At 38.6% G+C, this 19,166-nt stretch overlaps 1 protein-coding gene across 2 annotated transcripts in view; it reads left to right on the plus strand.

Annotated features, from left to right (window-relative positions):
* The window catches only part of tmem94 (transmembrane protein 94), a 29,093-nt gene extending 12,223 nt beyond the window's left edge, over positions 1 to 16,870 (plus strand). Inside the window, exons 11-32 of one of the 2 annotated variants that reach the window (XM_083555815.1) lie at positions 2,144 to 2,200; positions 4,079 to 4,183; positions 4,390 to 4,563; positions 5,509 to 5,727; positions 6,682 to 6,988; positions 7,715 to 7,888; positions 7,978 to 8,080; positions 8,218 to 8,426; positions 8,549 to 8,730; positions 9,710 to 9,845; positions 9,979 to 10,094; positions 10,202 to 10,301; positions 10,562 to 10,670; positions 10,762 to 10,951; positions 11,435 to 11,512; positions 11,659 to 11,744; positions 11,920 to 12,001; positions 12,901 to 13,046; positions 13,138 to 13,223; positions 14,423 to 14,516; positions 15,260 to 15,448; positions 15,568 to 16,870. In XM_083555815.1, the coding sequence (XP_083411941.1) occupies positions 2,144 to 2,200; positions 4,079 to 4,183; positions 4,390 to 4,563; positions 5,509 to 5,727; positions 6,682 to 6,988; positions 7,715 to 7,888; positions 7,978 to 8,080; positions 8,218 to 8,426; positions 8,549 to 8,730; positions 9,710 to 9,845; positions 9,979 to 10,094; positions 10,202 to 10,301; positions 10,562 to 10,670; positions 10,762 to 10,951; positions 11,435 to 11,512; positions 11,659 to 11,744; positions 11,920 to 12,001; positions 12,901 to 13,046; positions 13,138 to 13,223; positions 14,423 to 14,516; positions 15,260 to 15,448; positions 15,568 to 15,640 (3,015 nt within the window). In that variant the 3' untranslated portion in view covers positions 15,641 to 16,870. The remainder of the gene's footprint in view (positions 1 to 2,143; positions 2,201 to 4,078; positions 4,184 to 4,389; positions 4,564 to 5,508; positions 5,728 to 6,681; positions 6,989 to 7,714; positions 7,889 to 7,977; positions 8,081 to 8,217; positions 8,427 to 8,548; positions 8,731 to 9,709; positions 9,846 to 9,978; positions 10,095 to 10,201; positions 10,302 to 10,561; positions 10,671 to 10,761; positions 10,952 to 11,434; positions 11,513 to 11,658; positions 11,745 to 11,919; positions 12,002 to 12,900; positions 13,047 to 13,137; positions 13,224 to 14,422; positions 14,517 to 15,259; positions 15,449 to 15,567) is intronic. The other variant, XM_083555816.1, reaches the window with a different exon arrangement.
* Positions 16,871 to 19,166: the final 2,296 nt, after the last annotated feature.

A 19,166-nucleotide genomic window follows, 5' to 3' on the forward strand; every position in this document is an offset into this window, starting at 1 on the left:
AGTATTCGGCTGTGTGGCTGTATCAGATATATTATAGTTTACAACCAAAAAAGTGGTGGCTGGGTGTTCACAAACTTTTGGCTGTATATGCATGCATCAGGATTGACAGTGGTGTCTCCTTGGTAACAAAACCACTTTAAGTGGGTTGGAATTGTGATGTTTTTATGTTATAAGCCAAATAGAATAACATCCTCAGAGCTCCACTACTGAGCATCGTATTAGGGCACAGTTAGAATAATGGCATTCACATTAGGATCATTGTGATTAGTCAAAGGTTTGCATTTTACAGAAAGCTGTTGAAGATCGCAATTCTCTCTTTATAGTCATACCAGTATCTCATCTAACTTCAAAAATTCAAATAAAAAATAACACATGACCACAATAAATCCTTTATAAAGCATGCTATAAATACTGGATTCATATAGTTTATAGTTAATTTAATGTTTACAAAACAAAATAAATAAAATGACCAGCATATTGACAAATATCAAATTCAAATTTTGTTCGTCACATACACATTTAACACATTTGATAAAAAAAATCAAATGAATAAATAAAATAGTAGTTACAAATAAAATGTATGAAATAAGGTTTTGTGTGTGTGTGTGTGTGTGTGTGTGTGTGTGTGTGTGTGTGTGTGTGTGTGTGTGTGTGTGTGTGTGTGTGTGTGTGTGTGTATATGGACACACCTTCTCATTCAAAGAGTTTTCTTTATTTTCATGACTATGAAAATTGTAGATTCACACTGAAGGCATCAAAACTATGAATGAACACATGTGGAATTATATATGGAATTATATACATAACAAAAAAGTGTGAAACAACTGAAAAATGTCACATTCTAGGTTCTTCAAAGTAGCCACCTTTTGCTTTGATTACTGCTTTGCACACTCTTGGCATTCTCTTGATGAGCTTCAAGAGGTAGTCACCTGAAATGGTCTTCCAACAGTCTTGAAGGAGTTCCCCGAGAGATGCTTGGCACTTGTTGGCCCTTTTGCCTTCACTCTGCGGTCCAGCTCACCCCTAAACCATCTCGATTGGGTTCAGGTCCGGTGACTGTGGAGGCCAGGTCATCTGGCGCAGCACCCCATCACTCTCCTTCTTGGTCAAATAGCCCTTGATGTCTTCAGTGTGACTCTACAATTTTCATAGTCATGAAAATAAAGAAAACTCTTTGAATGAGAAGGTGTGTCCAAACTTTTGGTCTGTACTGTGTGTATATATACACACATATGTATATGAGATAAAAAAAAAAAAAAGAAGTACAGATTAAAGTGATCCAGTGTGATTTGCATTGAAAGTGCCCATGTGCTGGTATAAGGTGACAAAAAGTGACACTGTGCGAGTCCGGAGTTAAAGTGACATATGCAATAGTGCAAAAATAATTGTGCAGCGATGGAAAGGTGAGACAGAGAGAGAATTTCAGGTACTAGTTGCTGGGTGTCTCCTGGTTTAGACACCGAATGGCCTGCGGGAAGAAGCTCCTACTCATTCTCTATCTCTGTTTGCTTTCAACGAGCGGAAGCTAGGGGCATTGGTACATGTACTTCCTCACCCTCGCACGATGTAGTCCAGGTCAAACCAGAAAGATTGCAGTAAAGAAAGGAAATAGAAATAATAGTTTCTAGTTGATGACAGAATCCCGAGCTAATAATCAGACTGAGATCAGGAAAGTAGGTTGCCAGTGTGTCTCCTGTCACAATCCAATTTCCATTAAATGTATTTTGCTGGACTGTAATACTTATGCACATTTGAGAAACTTTTTATTTTGTTGATTCTTTTGAAAAAAAAATGTAATCCAAATGTAGTCTTAAAGTTTTTAGCAAAAAATTATTCTTTAACATCTTTTTTTTTATTTTTTTTTATTTTTGTATAACTAACCTGGCTTTTGCCATGGACGTAGCCATAGAAGCTGGCATGGGGTCAACTTTCTTTTCATAAAACTCTTGCTCCAGCTCCTCAGTAACAGAGCCCCTGCACGGTGTATGTGGCGTGCACATTGATTTTACTAGATTGATTGGCTAGATGTTGACTTCAGCTTAGATAAGCAGCAGGAAGGATTAGTGTTCCATGAGAGCAAAGGTGAGTGACGAGACTCTGGCGCCTCCAGACAGGATTTAATCCGCCTCTTCTCTCGTCCCAGCTGGCTAAGTTCTCTGAGGACACTCTAAGCAGCTACACGGAAGTGGTGTCCTCCCAGGTACATCCTCTGTATTCCTCCTTCTCACCCTCTCCTCCCCCCCTGCTCTGGATAGAACCACCATCACCACCACGAGCCTCACATATTCAGTTATTTTCTTCCCTTTTTACTTACTTGCTTATGTATTTACACATAAATATTGGCTTACCATATTTTCTGGACTAAAATAAAGGTGTAGGGGAAATGATTTAATTACAAAATCTAACTTTATCTGTTTTGAAGAATTAAGACTGAAATAGCAGTATTTAATAAATCAAACTCATAAGACTGTAAGATCAAACGTATTATTTGTGCTTTACAGTAAACGCGAATAACCGAAAGCTGTTGTGTCTCTTGCGTTTATTCGAAAGACAAAGGAATCGTTTCTCACCTGTAGTAGTAGAGATTACCGTTACTATAGCAACAGTGATCTGACCGACAATAATAAATAAAGGTCTCGGTTCAGAAGGCAATACAGCAGAGCGCTTACAGGACAAAAAATAAACAACGCTACTCCAGTAGATATGTTTAAAACGTTGTATTCTCAGAAGCAGATGGAATTTTGAGAGGTTTGTTCCAGAACTGCTGGAAAATATGGTAATCTTACACTGGTATTTGTTGCTGTTTTGTTCATTCATTCCTTTTGCTTGTGTAATGTTTATCTTTCCATCTTGCCCAACTGATATTGCCATACTAAGGGCTAAAGTTTTATGAGGTGTGTTTTGTTGATTTATTTTAGCTTGTCGTTTTGGTGCTCATGCAGGTCCTGCACCAGTCACACTCACACTCTGCATGATTTTGTCCCGTTCTCACTGCTGCCTGAACGTCCTGAGATGACAGTATGGGAATGAGCTGTCTGTCATCACATTACTTTCAGTTGGTTTACATTCATGTGATTCTTTGCATGAATTTTTTTATTATTATTATTATTATTATTATTTGAAAGGTTCTGGTGATGGTCGTAATGCATGAATAGATAGATGGACTTGTATTTGTGCAGTATTGTTGGGTTTTTGGCATCTTCATCCTCATCTTATATGGTTTTGCTGCTGCAGTCTATTGAAATGTATGCACTTGTTGATGTTGCATGAAACATTCAGCATAGGTATATTAGGTACTGTATTTTTAATGGGTGTATTTATTTATTTTATTTTTGTAAAATGCAGTGTCTTCATTTGTTTAAAAACTCTCATGCTTTCACATTCGTGAACTTGGTTTGGTATAGCAGATGTTTACCTTATAAACCTTGTCCCATGCTTCTTTTGTAAGTTTTCAATTAAGAAAAAATAAATAAATAATCAAGTGGCCATGTGGTGTGTCATTAAGCAGTGGATAATCAGCAGTCATTCATTCTGTCATTCATTTTAGTAATTACTTCATTCTGGTCAGATGCTGGACTTCAGTCTATCAAAGAGCACCGTACACATTCGCACACGTAATCATACCCAGGCCCAGTCCCTCTACCAGCATGCATTTGGGAGAAAACTAGAGAACTCAGAGGAAACCCACAGGAAAATATGGAAAACAGCAATCTGAGTGGGAGTCCTAGGACCTTCTCTACTAAAAAATAAATAAATAAAAGTTTCATCAATTTTACAACGTTAATGTTACAAATTTAGTATAGAAATCAGAGTCGGTATAAATATTGTGTTGGCGTATATTTGGAAGGGGCCGATTCATTATGGTTTCCCCTTCACCAGCCTAATCGGTCCTTCTGTATCAGGTTTGTTCTGCAGATTTGTTGAAGGCAGGTGCATGCATCTCTTATAATTCGAAACGAGTGAGTCCGCTGTATAAATCTAGATGTTAATGTTTTTTTGTATATGTTTTTTTTTATTTTATTTTATTTTCTCTGCAGATTGAACTGACCAATTCAAAACTGTGTGTGTCTGCGTTTAGGAAATGCTGCGCTGTGTGTGGAGACACTTCGTTGGTGTTCTGAAAGGAGAGTCTCAGACACTGTGTTATACCTCGAGCCTGCTGCGCAACCTGGGTTCAGTCACGGTCAGTGCCTCCTTCTGTCTCACAATGTTAGAAAAAATTCAACTCAACTTGCACAGATTGCTTTTTTTCATGAACAATGATTTTGCTTTTCCATGCGGTATGTTTTCTTTAAGTCACTAATGAAACTCATTTTTGTATTTTACACAAATGTGATGATTTTTCGTTCTGACACGGAAACTGAAAATTGATGTGTGTCACCATTGCAGGTTCTATGCTGTGTGGATAAGCAGGGTGTACTGTCCTGGCCCAACCCTAGTCCAGAGACAGTCCTGTTCTTCAGCGGGCGTGTTGAGCCGCCTCACGACAGCCAGGACGATCTCCGAGATGATCTGTCGGTTAACTCTTTGTGTCGTACTGAAGGAGAGGACGACAGAGATGAGGTAAATGGGAAGGCATGAAATGTACAGTGCAGTGAGATCGATATTAGCACATGGTTCTTACGCATTTTGGAAAAGTATGGAAAAAGTATGGAATTTGATTTGAGTGATTTCGAGGTCTGGATTATTATTATTATTTATTTTCTTTTAAAAGGACACAAACATTTCAGTGTTTTCCGTACTTTTGCCCTATTTGGTTTTCTAAATTATATAATTAAGAATTTGTCAAAAAAAAAATATTGCGTATAATAGAAAGGCCACACCTACACTTGAAAACTTTGTTCTCGTCTAAAAACCCACACTTTTGTTTTCAGTGGTTTCCCAAAAGTTGCTTATCCACACCGAAACGTCTGAAAAAGTCCTTGTCCCCAGGCTTCCTCGTGGCATGAGCAATCCGTAAGACGCTTCGACCTGCGCCTGCTGTTTATTTACTTTCCGGCTCTTTGAAACTTAGCGGTACCGACTAAAAACTCTGACTGAAACGTTGATTGAAAACGCAGCCTCAGTGTGGACGGATGGCCAAATATGCATTTTCAAATGAAAACGTATTCGTGTTGACATGGCCGAATGGTGTGGTTAATCTTAGCGCTGCCAGAAGAACAGCTCTAGACTGGAGCTGCACAGCTGTGATTAGTTGTTACGTTGCGAGGCAGCAGTTGCAATGACAATACAGTGACCCCGATCATGTGACTAAACACATGGAATTCATCAGAGATTCTGACTCTGACATACATTAGAGATTGTAACGTAATTCATGTTATAGTTACAATTTAAAATGATTATTTTAGATGTTAAATATGGTCTTAAAAATCTTTAGGGAAGTCTGGGAAAGTATGGAATTTTGAAATGTAAATGTATAAGATCCTTTATGTTGGTTCAAAAATCTGGTGATGGTTGTGTTGTTCCCAACTGATTTTTTTTCTGACTTGTGATCTGCCATCTCTGTAGGCTCAGGAGGGTGAGGCGCTCCTCAACGTGCACACGTTTGAATCCGTCGTGCATCAAGTTAATGAGCAGGAGTCCAGCGAGGTGTCGCAGAATACAGCCCGCTCGTGTGACGTGCACCGAACACGCCGAGGTCCTCAAACCGCACGCGCCAAACACCCATCAGGCTCCAATGTCAGCTTCAGCCATGACACTGAGGGGGGAGAGGAGCTAAGCGCTCAGGTGTTTTTTATATTTATGAATGATTTTAGCTCCGTAGCTCTGCACTGTCACTGTGGATTTGTAGTGTGTTGAAGTGGCTGGACCTTGGATGTCATTAATTCTTGCATCAACTTCTGGTATTTACAATAGAGTCCAAAAGTCGCAAGTAAGAATGACCTTTGTCAGGTCATATTTAGCAAAATTGCTATTATGTCATGTATTATTTCACTATAGGGCTGCGGCTATCGATTATTTTAGTAATCGAGTATTCCATAGATTATTCCATAGATTAATCGAGTAATCAAATAAAAAGAGTTTTTTCTTTGTTAAAGAGAAATACTGAATATACAAGAGAAAATAAGACGTTTGTTTACTTTTTAGAAAAATTTAAATTTTTATTGTTAAATTTGCATATAGGAATTTCTGTGGAAACTTTAAACCCATTTAGTGCATTATTTGGCATATTACATTAAAATGCAAATGTAAATTAAAAAACAAATAAGAATATCAAAATCAATTTAAAATTATAATAAAAAAAAATTAAAAAAAGAAACGCACTGTACTGTGTTCACTTTGTTTTAGTTTGAAATTATCCCAATCTTTGGAAAGTTTGTCTTCTTTTTTTTTTTTGGCCTAAATCTTCTCGCCCCTCGCTTTTTATCCTCCCGTTCTGTAATTTTCCATTTTCCGGCATCTTCATTGTTTACCAGTCCAGAGTTTAGCGGGTGGTGCATCAGTAATAACGGTCCATTAGGGAAACACCCTGCGCTGTGTGTAGTTAATGGTCTAAATGAAGTTTTTTTGTATTCGTATTAGTCAAATTACCAGAGGAATTTTTTCAGCTCTAGTTCACTAATGTGAGCCCATAAGGGCGTTTTTTTCTTTATTTCTTTATTTATTTGATTCAGTTGATTAGCTATAGACTTTTTTCCCCATACTGTAAATTTTGCTAACATTTCTTTTGTGTTTCAAAAGCTGTGCGGAGATGATCTGTGCGAGGCGGACGACTTTGTGTGTGACTATCATCTGGAGATGCTGAGTCTGTCTCAGGACCAGCAGAACCCTGTCAGTATTCAGTTTGACGACTCGGGTTGGCAGGCCCACCTGTCCTCTCTAAAGCCGCTGGGATTGAACATCATGTTAAACCTGTGCAACGCTCCAGTCACTCAGCAGCTGTGCCGCTTCTCAGACCACCTGTCCAACTTGGCGCTGCAGGAGACTCATGGGGCGGTGCTTCCTGTGCATGTTCCCTGGGGCCTCTGCGAACTGTCTCGCCTCATAGGTGAACGTGTTAACTTGTACGCACAGAAGCATTTCAGCACTGTTACTGCACTGGTGAAGAAATACGAAGTAGCACAGCACATATTAATGTACTTTAATATACACTATATTGCCAAAAGTTTGCGGACACCTGGTCATAAGTACAGTATGTGCTTTTTGAGAATCGCATTCCACATTTAGTCCCAATGCGCCCTTATAATTCCCTCCACTCTTGTTGCCCTAGATTTTGTTGAGGGTGTTAGTAAAGTCAGGTACTGATGTAGATGATGTGAATAGGGCCTGGGGTGTAGTCAGTTTTTACATTCATCCCAAAGGTGTTCAATAGGGTTGAGTTCAGAGCTCTATAAGTGGAGATCTTCCACTCCAACCCATGCAAAGCATTTCTTCATGGAGTTTGCTTTGCACAATGCACAGTGGTGTCGTCATGCTGGAACAGTTTTGGGTCTCCTAGTTGAAGTGAAGGGAACGTTTTATGCTTTTATGCATCCAAAGACACCACCAATTGTGTGCCTTCAGGTTTGAGAGAACAGTTTGGGAAAGAACCACATATGGCTGGTAAAGTCAGGTGTCCCAATACTTTTGTCCATATAGTGTTGTTCTAGATTGCATTAAATTGAGCTCTCTATTCATTTGTTTTACCAGTTTTATGTTTTATTTAGTGTTTAAAACATATAATTTTAATTAGAGCTCTTTGTTTTGACTATTATCTGCTGCTGATCTTGTTAAGGTTTTACTCCCGGAGCACGAGAACTCTTTAACAAGGAGAACCATTTGGCTTTGTACCAGCTGCCTAACGGAGACAAGGCAAGTGAGACGTGCACGCGCCGCGTTCAACATGTCACCAAGCGCCAGCCACCTATTAGTCATCTGATCAGCCTTCTAGTGCGAGAGAGCACAACCAGTGAGCAAACTTTAGCCTCTGTCTGCCTGTTTCCTGTTTTTTTTCTTTTTGCTCTGGTCATTTCACTAATCTTTTTTTTTTTCTTCCAGATAATGTACAGATGCTCTCCCACGGCTCAGCTGACCTCATCCTGGAGGCCTGCACTGACTTCTGGGATGGCACCGACATTTACCCCCTCTCTGGCTCTGACAGGTCAAGACACACACACACACACACACACACACACACACACACACACACACACACACACACACAGTCAATCTGTGTTCATGTGTATATAAAATCGCCTCATACAGAATAAGGAGTAGGTTTTTTTTTTTCCCCTACAGGAAGAAGGTTCAGGATTTCTACCAGCGTGCATGCCTGTCGGGTTACTGCTCTGCATTTGCATATAAACCAATGCAGGTAGCACTGTCGGTCCAGCTAAACGGGAAGTGTGTGGAGCTAGCGCCCGGCCCAGCACTCTTCTCCGGAGTGGAGCTTCCCAGCACTACGCCCATTAAACACAGTGGCCGCCGCAACAGCTGGAGCTCAGACGGTGAGAGAGACAGAGAAGAAGTTTTTTAATCTCTCTTAGGGCTGGCAAAAAAATGAACAAAAAAACACAAATATCTTTTATTTTAATTATTTTTATAATCACCTTCATTTTCCATGTTTCAGAGGGGATAGGGGAAGGTTTGGAGAAGGAGGACTGTGTCCAGGCTTTAAGCGGACAGATTTTCATGGGCATGGTGTCGTCACAGTTCCAGGCCCGCTTGGACACGGTGCGGCTAATTGAGAACCTGGTGGGAGCCTGCATCCGATTTGTTTACTTCTCCAGAGAGGACGAGCTGCGCAGCAAGGTACCGTCAAGCACCAAAACTACCAGTGTTCAGCAAAACTACATTCACTAATGGTTGAATGCGATTCCCTTTGGACCAGAGATAATATATAGTAGTCATTATTAAAACTAGGTCTACCGGCTCCCGAATGGTGCGGGTTTAAATCCTATTTGCGGTGACTCCACAAGTCGTCCAGGAAACACCTACTTTGTTTGGTAGTTCTTGTGTAATAGGGCAAAGCTAGCAAACAAGCAAATAAATTAAAGAATTAAAAATTAAAAAAACAAAAGGAAAGAACAGAATGTGCAAAAACAAATTAAACAAAATACAGTATTTGAAAAACAAAATCATATGTCTAAGATTTCTATACAAATTCTCAGCATCATCCCATGAATCCCATATATATCGATTTCTTCTTTTCCAATCCACCTGATTCTCTTCAACTGGAGACCAGTGAGGATGGTTCCACATGAACAGCCTAAAGATCTATTTAGTCACTGAGCAACTGAAGAAATGCGAGGATGGATTTGGACTGTAATTAATATAAACAGTCTGCTACAATCACATAGGACTGGAGTTTGCATGAAAAAACCTCAACAGTAATGGAACTATAAGGAATAGACATTAGTGCATCCCAGGTTAGGATGGGTTCACATTTGAGTCTGGTTCCTCTCAAGGTTTCTTCTTCATACAATCTCAGAGAGTTTTCCTTTGCCACTGACGCGACCGGCTCGCTCATTAGAGACAAACTTATCGGCACTAATATATGAATTCTAAGGTTATTGCATTTTTATTTCTGTAAAGCTGCTTGGGACAATGTCCATTGTTAAAAATGGACAAATATACAAATAACCCTAAATTGAATTAAATATAACTTAATTGTTATTATTATTATTATATTCATATAATTTCCAAAACTCTGGGGAAATCTGAAGCTTATAATAGCAATGATTTGGAGGTTTTATTTTTGTGTGGCTTCGTGTGGAATTTGTGTGTGTAGGTATTTGCAGAGAAGATGGGTTTGGAAACGGGTTGGAACTGTCACATCTCTCTGACCCCTAACGGAGATGGCCATGGTGATGGAGCTCCCTCTAGCCCTAGTCAGACAGGCTCTCTACGTGATGATCTTCTGCCAGGTATGATGCGTGTTTAAAAATCGCTGAAAGCTGCGTTTGAAGTACTGAACACAATTGAATTTAGCTGGATCAAACTATTTGGTTGAAATGTGAACTGTTGAGATGGATTTCAATTTACTGTCCATCTGCATAGATTCCCGGGATGATGCTGAGGGCCCTTTACTTGCTGAGGATGAAGGCCAGTCAGATCTCGCCAGCTTCCAGGCTACAGAGAGCGATGTTCCCAGCTTCCTCGCTGACGGCAATCGAGTAGGCAGTTTCCCTTTCTGCTCTCTGAAGCGCTTGGTTGAACAACTGGCAGACTGTATCCAGCTGAAAGAATCAAACTTTCCTCTTTTTTTCTTTTCCTGCTGTAGGCTAAGCTGCCTCGTGGCATCCATCAGGTCCGTCCCCACCTGAAGAACATTGACAATGTGCCACTGCTTGTGCCTCTTTTCACTGACTGCACTCCTGAAAGTGAGTCTCTCTCTTCCTGCAGCAATATTATTGTTTATCACTGTAGAAAAATCTGCAATGTTTGACTTGGTATGTGAATTTAGTATAAGTAGGTATGTGTTAAAAATATATAAAAAAAAAAAAAGTTTTAAGATGCATTAATTAAAAAAATATGATGGAAATATATAAATGGCAGTGGGTTTATAAAGAAAAAGATTGCAGTGTTGTGGCCTAAAATTGACATCATAACTGTCACCTGTTACCTTTCGGGTGCATTACAGCCATGTGTGAGATGATGAAGATTATGCAAGAGAACAGAGAGGTGACATGCTGTTTGGGGAGCTCAGCTAACTTCCGTAACAGCTGCCTGTTCATACAGAGTGATCTCAGGTGAGTCAGCATCTTTTCCGTTTGAAATTTTTGAATAATGTGCAGAAAGTCATGTTATATATTGTGTGTTTTTGTGCTTGTTTGACTGCAGTATCTCTCTGGACCCTCTGTACCCATCTCGGTGCTCTTGGGATATGTTTGGCTATGCGTCTGGCAGTGTTGTGAACGAGGAGATGGAGGAACTGACCCCGCTGCGGCTTAGTTCTCATCTCAACAGCCTCAGCTGCTCCGTCTCCTTACACCAGGGAGAAAGCTTCAGTCTGGTCAAGCTTATAGAGCAGGTAACACATGCTCAGTTGTGCTTTTCAGCTGTGTATGACTTCACAGGAAGTGTGTTTCCTCTGCTGTAATTTTCACAAAGACAATCAGTGGAATCTGGCCGATTAAAAAATCACAAGTTGTTTTATTTAAATAAATGTATAATGAACTATTGGCAGTGAAACTCACTTAAATAGAACCTGTCTGACAACATGTGGTATATTTGTGTAATATTAAAATCAGCTTTAAAAAAAAAATTTTTTGAATAGTATTCTTTTTCACAGCACTGTACATAAAATGTGTGAAAAAATGGCAAGAGAAATTTGACCCACATAAACAAGTGTTCATTTCCTTTATTTATGGAAACTTTTGGGACACTTTGTATACAAATGCTCACTGCAGCAAAACCGTATTGTTTTGATGTATATTCTTTTCATGGAAATGGTGTAACATGAAATCAACCATGTGAAATGAGAATGAAGTAGTTGTGCATGTTCTTTGTGTAGGCCAGACACACCACATATGGCATTCGCAAGTGCTTCCTGTTCCTGCTGCAGTGCCAGCTCACGCTGGTCATCATTCAGGTAACCACATCTGGCACACCTGCTGCCTGCGAGATCACAGAATAAATGAACAACATTCACGCTTTGACGTGAATTACGTATATTAGCAGTTTTACATGGAGGATTTGAGTTGGTTTTTTTTTAAATGTCATGTTTTTATTTTGTAGTTCTTGGCTTGTCTTACTCAGCTTCCACCTCCACTAAACATTACAGACATTTTGTGGCTCTCTTGCTTCTGTTACCCACTGCTGAGGTGAGAGAGAAAACCGACTTTCTGTCACTGATGCACAAATTGCCATATGCCACAAATTGCAATATGCCAACAAGCTATAACCATTTCAAGTCAAGTCTTGAGTCTTGAGTTGATTTGAAATGGTTATAGCCTGTTGGCATATGGCAGCTAAAGGATTTTACCTGTGTGTCTGCAGTTTGTCCTTCTTGGGGAAGCCACCGGACAACTCAGTGATGGCAGTGGCTACTGGGAAAAACCTGGATGACATCCCTCGTAAGGTTGGTCACATTTTACGAATGGGCACTCAGATTCTGTCTGTACACATAAGGCCTTAACAGTGGTGGAGAGTAAATGTAAGTGGTTCTTTCACGTATCTGTACATTTCCTGAAGTATTTCCACTTGAGAGACTTTTTACTTTAACTTCACTACATTGCAAAGTGTATATGACTTTTTACTTTACTACATTTTGCAAAATCAGTCGTTTTCTTTTTATTTATGAGTGGATAAAAGCTTAACTGGTCAAGCACACACCAAGCCTCTAATCACAGTAGAGCAGGTGCTCTGTTTTAAACTTGTTTTGATTGGCGCTTGATGGAATCTACTTATCACCAACATACCGTTCATCAGTTCAACAGCAAGCAGAACATTTCGAGAGGAAGAAATGATGGAAGAATCTCCTGAGAAACTCTCGCAACACCCGTGGGCTTATTTGCATAATTTCTTTGAAGTAGTTAAAAGGTTTTGGGCTCATGATATACTCATGATATCAGTTTTCAACTCAATAATATAATTTTATTAATAGATTGTTGTTCGGTGAGTCTTTTCCCATAAATTGAGTTGATTAAGCAAAGAGTCTTGTGACAAAAATGATAATAGGAACATTATAGTCATAATAAATCATAGTACTTTGGATACTTAAGTACATTTAAAGGCAAATACTTTTGAACTTTTACTCAAGTGAAAGTTAAAGGGAGCACTTTTACTGGAGTAAACTGTTTTTTTTTTTTTTTTTTTTTTACCTTCTGTACCTCTTCTTTAACTCAAGTTTATTTTTTTAACTCAAAAATGTGCAGATTAGTCTCAGATTTAGCACAAAAGCATTATGACAGTAAAATGAGAATGCTGAGCTTTTAACTTCATTAAGCTGACGTGGAATGTATCTTATTCTGTTCCCAGACCCAGCAGTACTTCCTGGGTTGGTTCCTGCTCAAGTTTGGTCTGACAGTGTGTGTTTACTTGCTGGGATTCGGATTCTCCCTGCAGGCAGTGTTGGCTAACTCTGCTAATGACACTGCTAACTGCAGCCACATCTTTACTACATGGTACACACGCTAAACACTTCCGATTGTCACAAACAACGGTGCTTTTATTATTGATGAACAGGTAAATCACCTTTTCTATCTCTGGTTACAGCTCTTCTGAAAAGTGGTTTGAGGAGTTATCTAACGGTCTGCTGCTCATCCAGAAAGTTATGGCAGGGTTCCTGGCTCTGCATACTGGTAAGCCCCAGCAACTGCTTATTATAAGTTTATATAATAAATAGTATAAGTATATTATAAGTGAAGTAGGAGTGTGCAAAATATATCGTCAACAATAATATCGTAATTGTTGTTTTTAACGATGCGCGCTTCGACATTACAGTAAAACCCTGTTGTATGAGCAAATAATAGTATGTGCGACTATAGTTCCCCGCTTTCGGGCCGAGGGTAGCATCAGTCGATTAGTTGATCTCAGGTCGCTCTCGTTGTTTAATGCAGCAAAAACTTTTTTTAGTTATTTTTTTATTTCACTAAAAATGTCTCAGAAGAAAATCAGTGATGGTGCTGGTAAAAAGAAAGAAAATAGAATTACCATTGAAACCAAGAAGAAAATAGTGTAAAAGTACGAGCGTGGTGCGCGTCTCACACTCGCAATCAACCACTACCACATGGGTAAGTGTTAAATTATGTTTACATTACGGTAATTTGCGGTGTATTTGTTCGTTAAAATAGGCTACAAATACTATTTAAGTGCAGAAATAAGCGATCGAATGAGGTCTCGGAACAGATTAAGTCGCTTTTACGAGCAAATGGACCTACGAGCAATTTTCACGAACGAATTATGCTCGTCCTATGGGGCTTTACTGTATTGTGTATATTGCAAAACCCAAAGAAAACACACCTACAGAGTGCACACACACACATCACACGATGAGGTCTAGTAGGTTAGACACGTGCACTTGCACATTAAGAGTGCCTTCTTTCACTGTATGATTCAGTCTATTCAAATGCATTTAGAATGAACACAAATTTCAAGATACGAGGCCAGAAAATGCCTACATTTAGTTAATCAATATCACATGAAAAGTGTCGTGTTTTTTATTTTTTTATGTCTCTCTCCAAAAATCAACTATTAAAAAATATTATAGTATAATATTATAAAATACTGATTTCATTTCACACAGAAAAATACACAATTTGTGGAGTCAGCTGTGCACTGTAGACCTTAAAGTACCAGCACAATAACACACTCAGAGAAAATATCGTCTAATTATCGTTATCGTTAAAAATATCATGATACCTTTTTTTTTTTGGTCAATATCGCACATCCCTATAGTAAAGTAACAGCATGGAGGAATTGTTTAATGGTCTACTGTGTATAAGTGATCGTCATCTTATCTCTCTCTTTCTTTCTCTCTCTCTATCTTTTTCTTTCATAGTGGTTATTTCTCTGAGCTACGTGCACCGTTCTCAGCCGCTGTGGAGGAAGAATCCTTTTAGCAACACATGGTGGTGTCTCACCGTGCCTCTTGTGTAAGTATATGCGTTTTACATTGCATGTGAATGTGTAGGTGTGTAAATGTGCATGTGTGGGGGGTGAAGGTGACTAGTGTAGGTTAACAGGAAGTCATGTGGTTTTATTTTTTTTTATCAGTTTTGCTGCTTCCATATATGAAAGTGCTGACTGACTAATAAAAGGTGTGTGACCTACTTACATGTAATAGAGCAACAAAGCCCCAAAATGAGGTGTGGCTACTAATAACAATAATAACTAATAAATAATTGACAAGTAAAAACGATCATTAACACCTTGACATGAAATCACTTATTTCTCTATTTTTTTACTTGGGTCTGAATATGTTAAATGGCCAAACAAGGTTTGAATGGCACTATTTTCTGGCACTATTTTCTCTAATTATTAGTAGATGCGCTATACTTTTATTATTTGGAAGGTGACCAATAATTTGTGACCAATATTTTATATGTAGGTTGATTTCTCTTTGCTAACCTGTTTCTCGAGTGCGTTCTTTCAGCACCACTGCTGCTACCTGAATATGACGTATATGACATGTATATGTATGTGTGTGGGATTTATTTTTTTATCCTTATTTTTATACTTTAATTAAATTTTTTATACTTATATTTCTATATACTTTGTATAGAACATTTTATTTCTGTTTACATTTTGGACAGTTGTAAAAAGCATTTCACTACATGTTGTACTCTGTATGAATGTGTATGTGACAAAATTTGATTTGATTTCTCCTCTCTTATAGGCTGTTGGGGCAGGTGGTGCAGGCCATAATTGATTATTATATATGGCAAGACAGAAGTAATATTTATAACGACAAGAAAAGTCAGAGCTTTACATTAAGCCTTGTGCCAATGGAGGTGTGGCTGCTGGTGTCGCTGTCCACTGTGGTGGTGGTGCTAATAAATGAAGCAGTCAAACTGCACGAGATCAGGTACAGCCCAGTCGGATCAAGAGAGTAATTGTAATTGTCTGATTAAGAAATACTGGTGCTTAACTGAAACGATTTCTATAATTACTTCTATGCAGTAATATAAATCTTGTTCGTTCCAGGGTACGTGTGCGTTACCAGAAGAGGCAAAAACTCCAGTTTGAGACAAAACTGGGGATGAACTCTCCTTTCTGAGCTGCTGTAACACAAGTCTTGTTTGCTGTAATATCACTGTTCCCAGCGATGAGCCGTGCAGTGAAAAGAGTTGTTTTCTTTTTCTCTCAGTGCCTCACTAACACACACTCAGATCCAGCATTGCTTTAGGACACCAGAATACTGAAACAGAGTCTATTCTTCAGCACTATTTTCCAGGTTACATTTGTTTGTTTTTTTACCTTTTATAGTGCAAATTATGTGTATGCATGATGGTTTTGGAAGAAAAACTATCATATAGAAGAAAACTATAAAAGTGGGAGAGTTTGGGGTAGCAAAACCTATAAAAAAAAAAAAAAAGGATTACAGATGGACAATCTTCTTACCATGTAATGTAATGGCCTACAAGACAGGGGTAGAAATTTCATAAGACACATTATGAAATATAGGATTTTTGAAGAAAAGCAGAAGGAACGTGTTGTTTTAACTTCGTACTTTCGCACATTTCTGACACACTTTAATAGTTTCTGCACCCTGTGTCCTTTGAATTGCCGTGCATCACCAGATGCTAAGGAATCGTTCACATAGATTTGAATGTCAACGTCTTGTACCGTTTTGCAAATACCTCATGTCTGATTCTTGCCACAGAGATAGTTTTCAACTCTTTAGCGATCAAAGAAGGCTTGCTTTTCAAACGACACTATAAATATAGAACTGCTTTGAATTAATGCGCTGACTTGATCTGTGCCATTCAAAATAGGAGCCAAAATTGTACTTACTGATTATCCTTCGATCAGATCAGACAGATCACGTTATCAAATCATTGATCTAAAATTCTGAACTGTAATCATTTCATAACATTTTTTATTTCTAGCTGGTTTTATATGACAATTTACAGCCTTGCCATTGCTTACAACAGTGTGATTGAGTTGATGGCTGTTCTACCTCTTGCTGATTACTGCATCATCTGTGTGGCTTTGTGGTATAGAGCTAATTATCGGAAGTGCAAAAGAACAAATCGAATTTCTTCTCGAGCAAGGTTCTGAATCCTCAGATGAAAGTCGTGTGTAAACATTTTAAAAAAAATTTTCATTTAAATATAAAGGTTTAAATGAGAATACAGGGGGAATTACCAATTAATATTTACCGATCAATGTTTAAACAAACCAGCATTTCTCCTTCCTTACAGGTAGTATCATATTTAAAGCCAAGCAAAAACTCACTCTGGCTTTAAGAGAATAGCCAATAAATATTGCTTCAGTTTGTCTGTCACTTTCATCCATCTAATTAGTTTTGCCTACATGGACACTATATGGACAAAGGTTTCTGGACACGTGACCATATATGTGCTTTTGAGCATCTCAATCAACATTCAGTTCTCATTTGCTGTTATAATGACCTCCAATATAGATTTTGGAGTGTGCTTCTGGATATTTGTACTCATTCAGCCACGTGGGTGTTAGTAACGTCAGGTACTGATGCAGGGTGCGGAGGCCCTGGGGTGCAGTCAGCATTCCAGTTCATCCCAGAGGTGTTCAATAGAGTTGACATCAGAGCTCTATAGGAGGCCAATCAAGATTTTCCACTCTTACTCATGTAAGCCATATCTTCAAGGAGTTTGCTTTGTGCACAGGCGCATTGTCGATCTACTAGGTAAAGCAAAGGGAAGATGGCCTGCTACCGCATCCAATTGTGTGCCTCCAGCTTTGTGGTAACAGTTTGTGGACGGACCACATATGGCTGGAAAAGTCAGGCGTTCCGGTTCTTTTGTCCATATAGTCTACTTTTAATGTTCTATGTACTAGTTCTCTATCTGAACAACATATAGTATGGCTTTTTTTTCTTTCTATCTATTATGCTGCCATTGCTCCAGATTGTAAGTGCTTATGAGTTATGATTATATACACGACTCCATCTTAATAGTCTTAACCAGGCTTTACGTAACAGTTCCCTGAGCCGAGTTATTTATTTATTTATTTATTGTATGGCGCACACGTTTGCATGCCTTTTATGGAAAGTGCATCATACTTAAGCAGCTGAGGGTCTGAATCGATGTGTACAGAGCATCATGACTCTTCATGACTCTGTACTCTTTTCAGCTTGTAGGCAGATCTTTAATGCAGAGTTCATACAGATCGTGTATTCAAACCGGGTTTGTCCTCCTGCTACATTTCCACCTCAGGGCGGTTTGAAACGTGCATAAGCATGTGTCTGTATGTCAGACAGGGCAGTGATATCTAACAGGAATTAACTGAACATGGTACTAACTGTTGCTTCAATGCTGGTGAAGAAAAGATGGAAGGAGACATTTTGAAATAATCAGCAGAGAAGGTTTTTTTAATGCACTGATCGATTCTGTTTATCGTTATATATGTTCTCAGCTTGTGTAATGGAGCATGATTGCACAACTTTTTGTACAGTTATTGATTATTGTCCTTTTTTTTTTTTTGTTTTTGTTTAAATCAAATGTAAATGGATTTTTTTGCTTACATATATGCATGATTAAGACATTTATAAATGCAATGGTTAGACTTTTTATTTCTTTTTTTAGAGAATGTTGCATCTTGCATGCACCGCAAATGTTGCTAGGGCTTCCATCATTCATATTAGCCTTAGCCATCTCTTTGGAAATATGCCCAGTCTCTCTACTGTACAGATATTTGTGCAAATAATAAGGACAAAATAAAAAAAAAACTATAATGGCTGGTGCCAGCTACTCATGAAAGGATTTGCTATTTGTGAATGTTCAAAAAGTTTATATATGTACATTTTCTATTTTTAAGATGTCATTGATTTTTATTTTTTGCCAATTGATTTGTGATCTTTTAATAAATATCTTAATTGGGAAACAGATGTTTTGTTTTGTATTAAATATACACCGATCAGGCATAACTTTATGAGCACTAATAAGTGAAGAACACTGATTATCTATTCAACATGGCACCTGTTAGTGGGTGGGAAATATTAGGCAACAAGTGAATTTTTTTTTTTTGTCAAAGTTGACGTGTTAGAAGCAGGAAAAATGGGCAAGCGTAAGGATTTGAGCGAGATTGACAAGAGCCAAATAGTGATGTCTAGACGACTGGGTCAGAGCATCTTCAAAACTGCAGTTCTTGTGGGATGTTCCCGGCCTGCAGTGGTCAGTGTCTATCAAAAGTGGTCCAGAGAAGGAACAGTGGTGAACCAGGCTCGTTGCTGCACGTGAGGAGCGAAGGCTGACCCGTGTGGTCCGATCTAACAGACGAGCTCCTGTAGCTCAAATTGCTGTAGTTAGTGCTCGACGGGTCAGAAGTGTTTTGGCAGAAAAAAAGGGGACCAACACAATATTAGGCTGGTGGTTATAATGTTATGCCTGATCAGCGTAAATGGAGATTGTTACAAATATGAATTTACTTGTTACTTATGTTTTATGTTTAATGTCTGGTCACACAGAATGTCCAAGTATAGATAATTATTGAGGTGTGCTGTTCATAGATTGGTGCTGAAATACGGAACTGGTCATGCAAACTGCAGTCCTAAGCCATTGTAGTAGTATTTGTATTAATTACATATCCATCCTCATAGTTGT

This window comes from Silurus aristotelis, assembly GCF_946808225.1.
Source record: "Silurus aristotelis genome assembly, chromosome: 12".
Lineage (NCBI taxonomy): Eukaryota > Metazoa > Chordata > Actinopteri > Siluriformes > Siluridae > Silurus > Silurus aristotelis.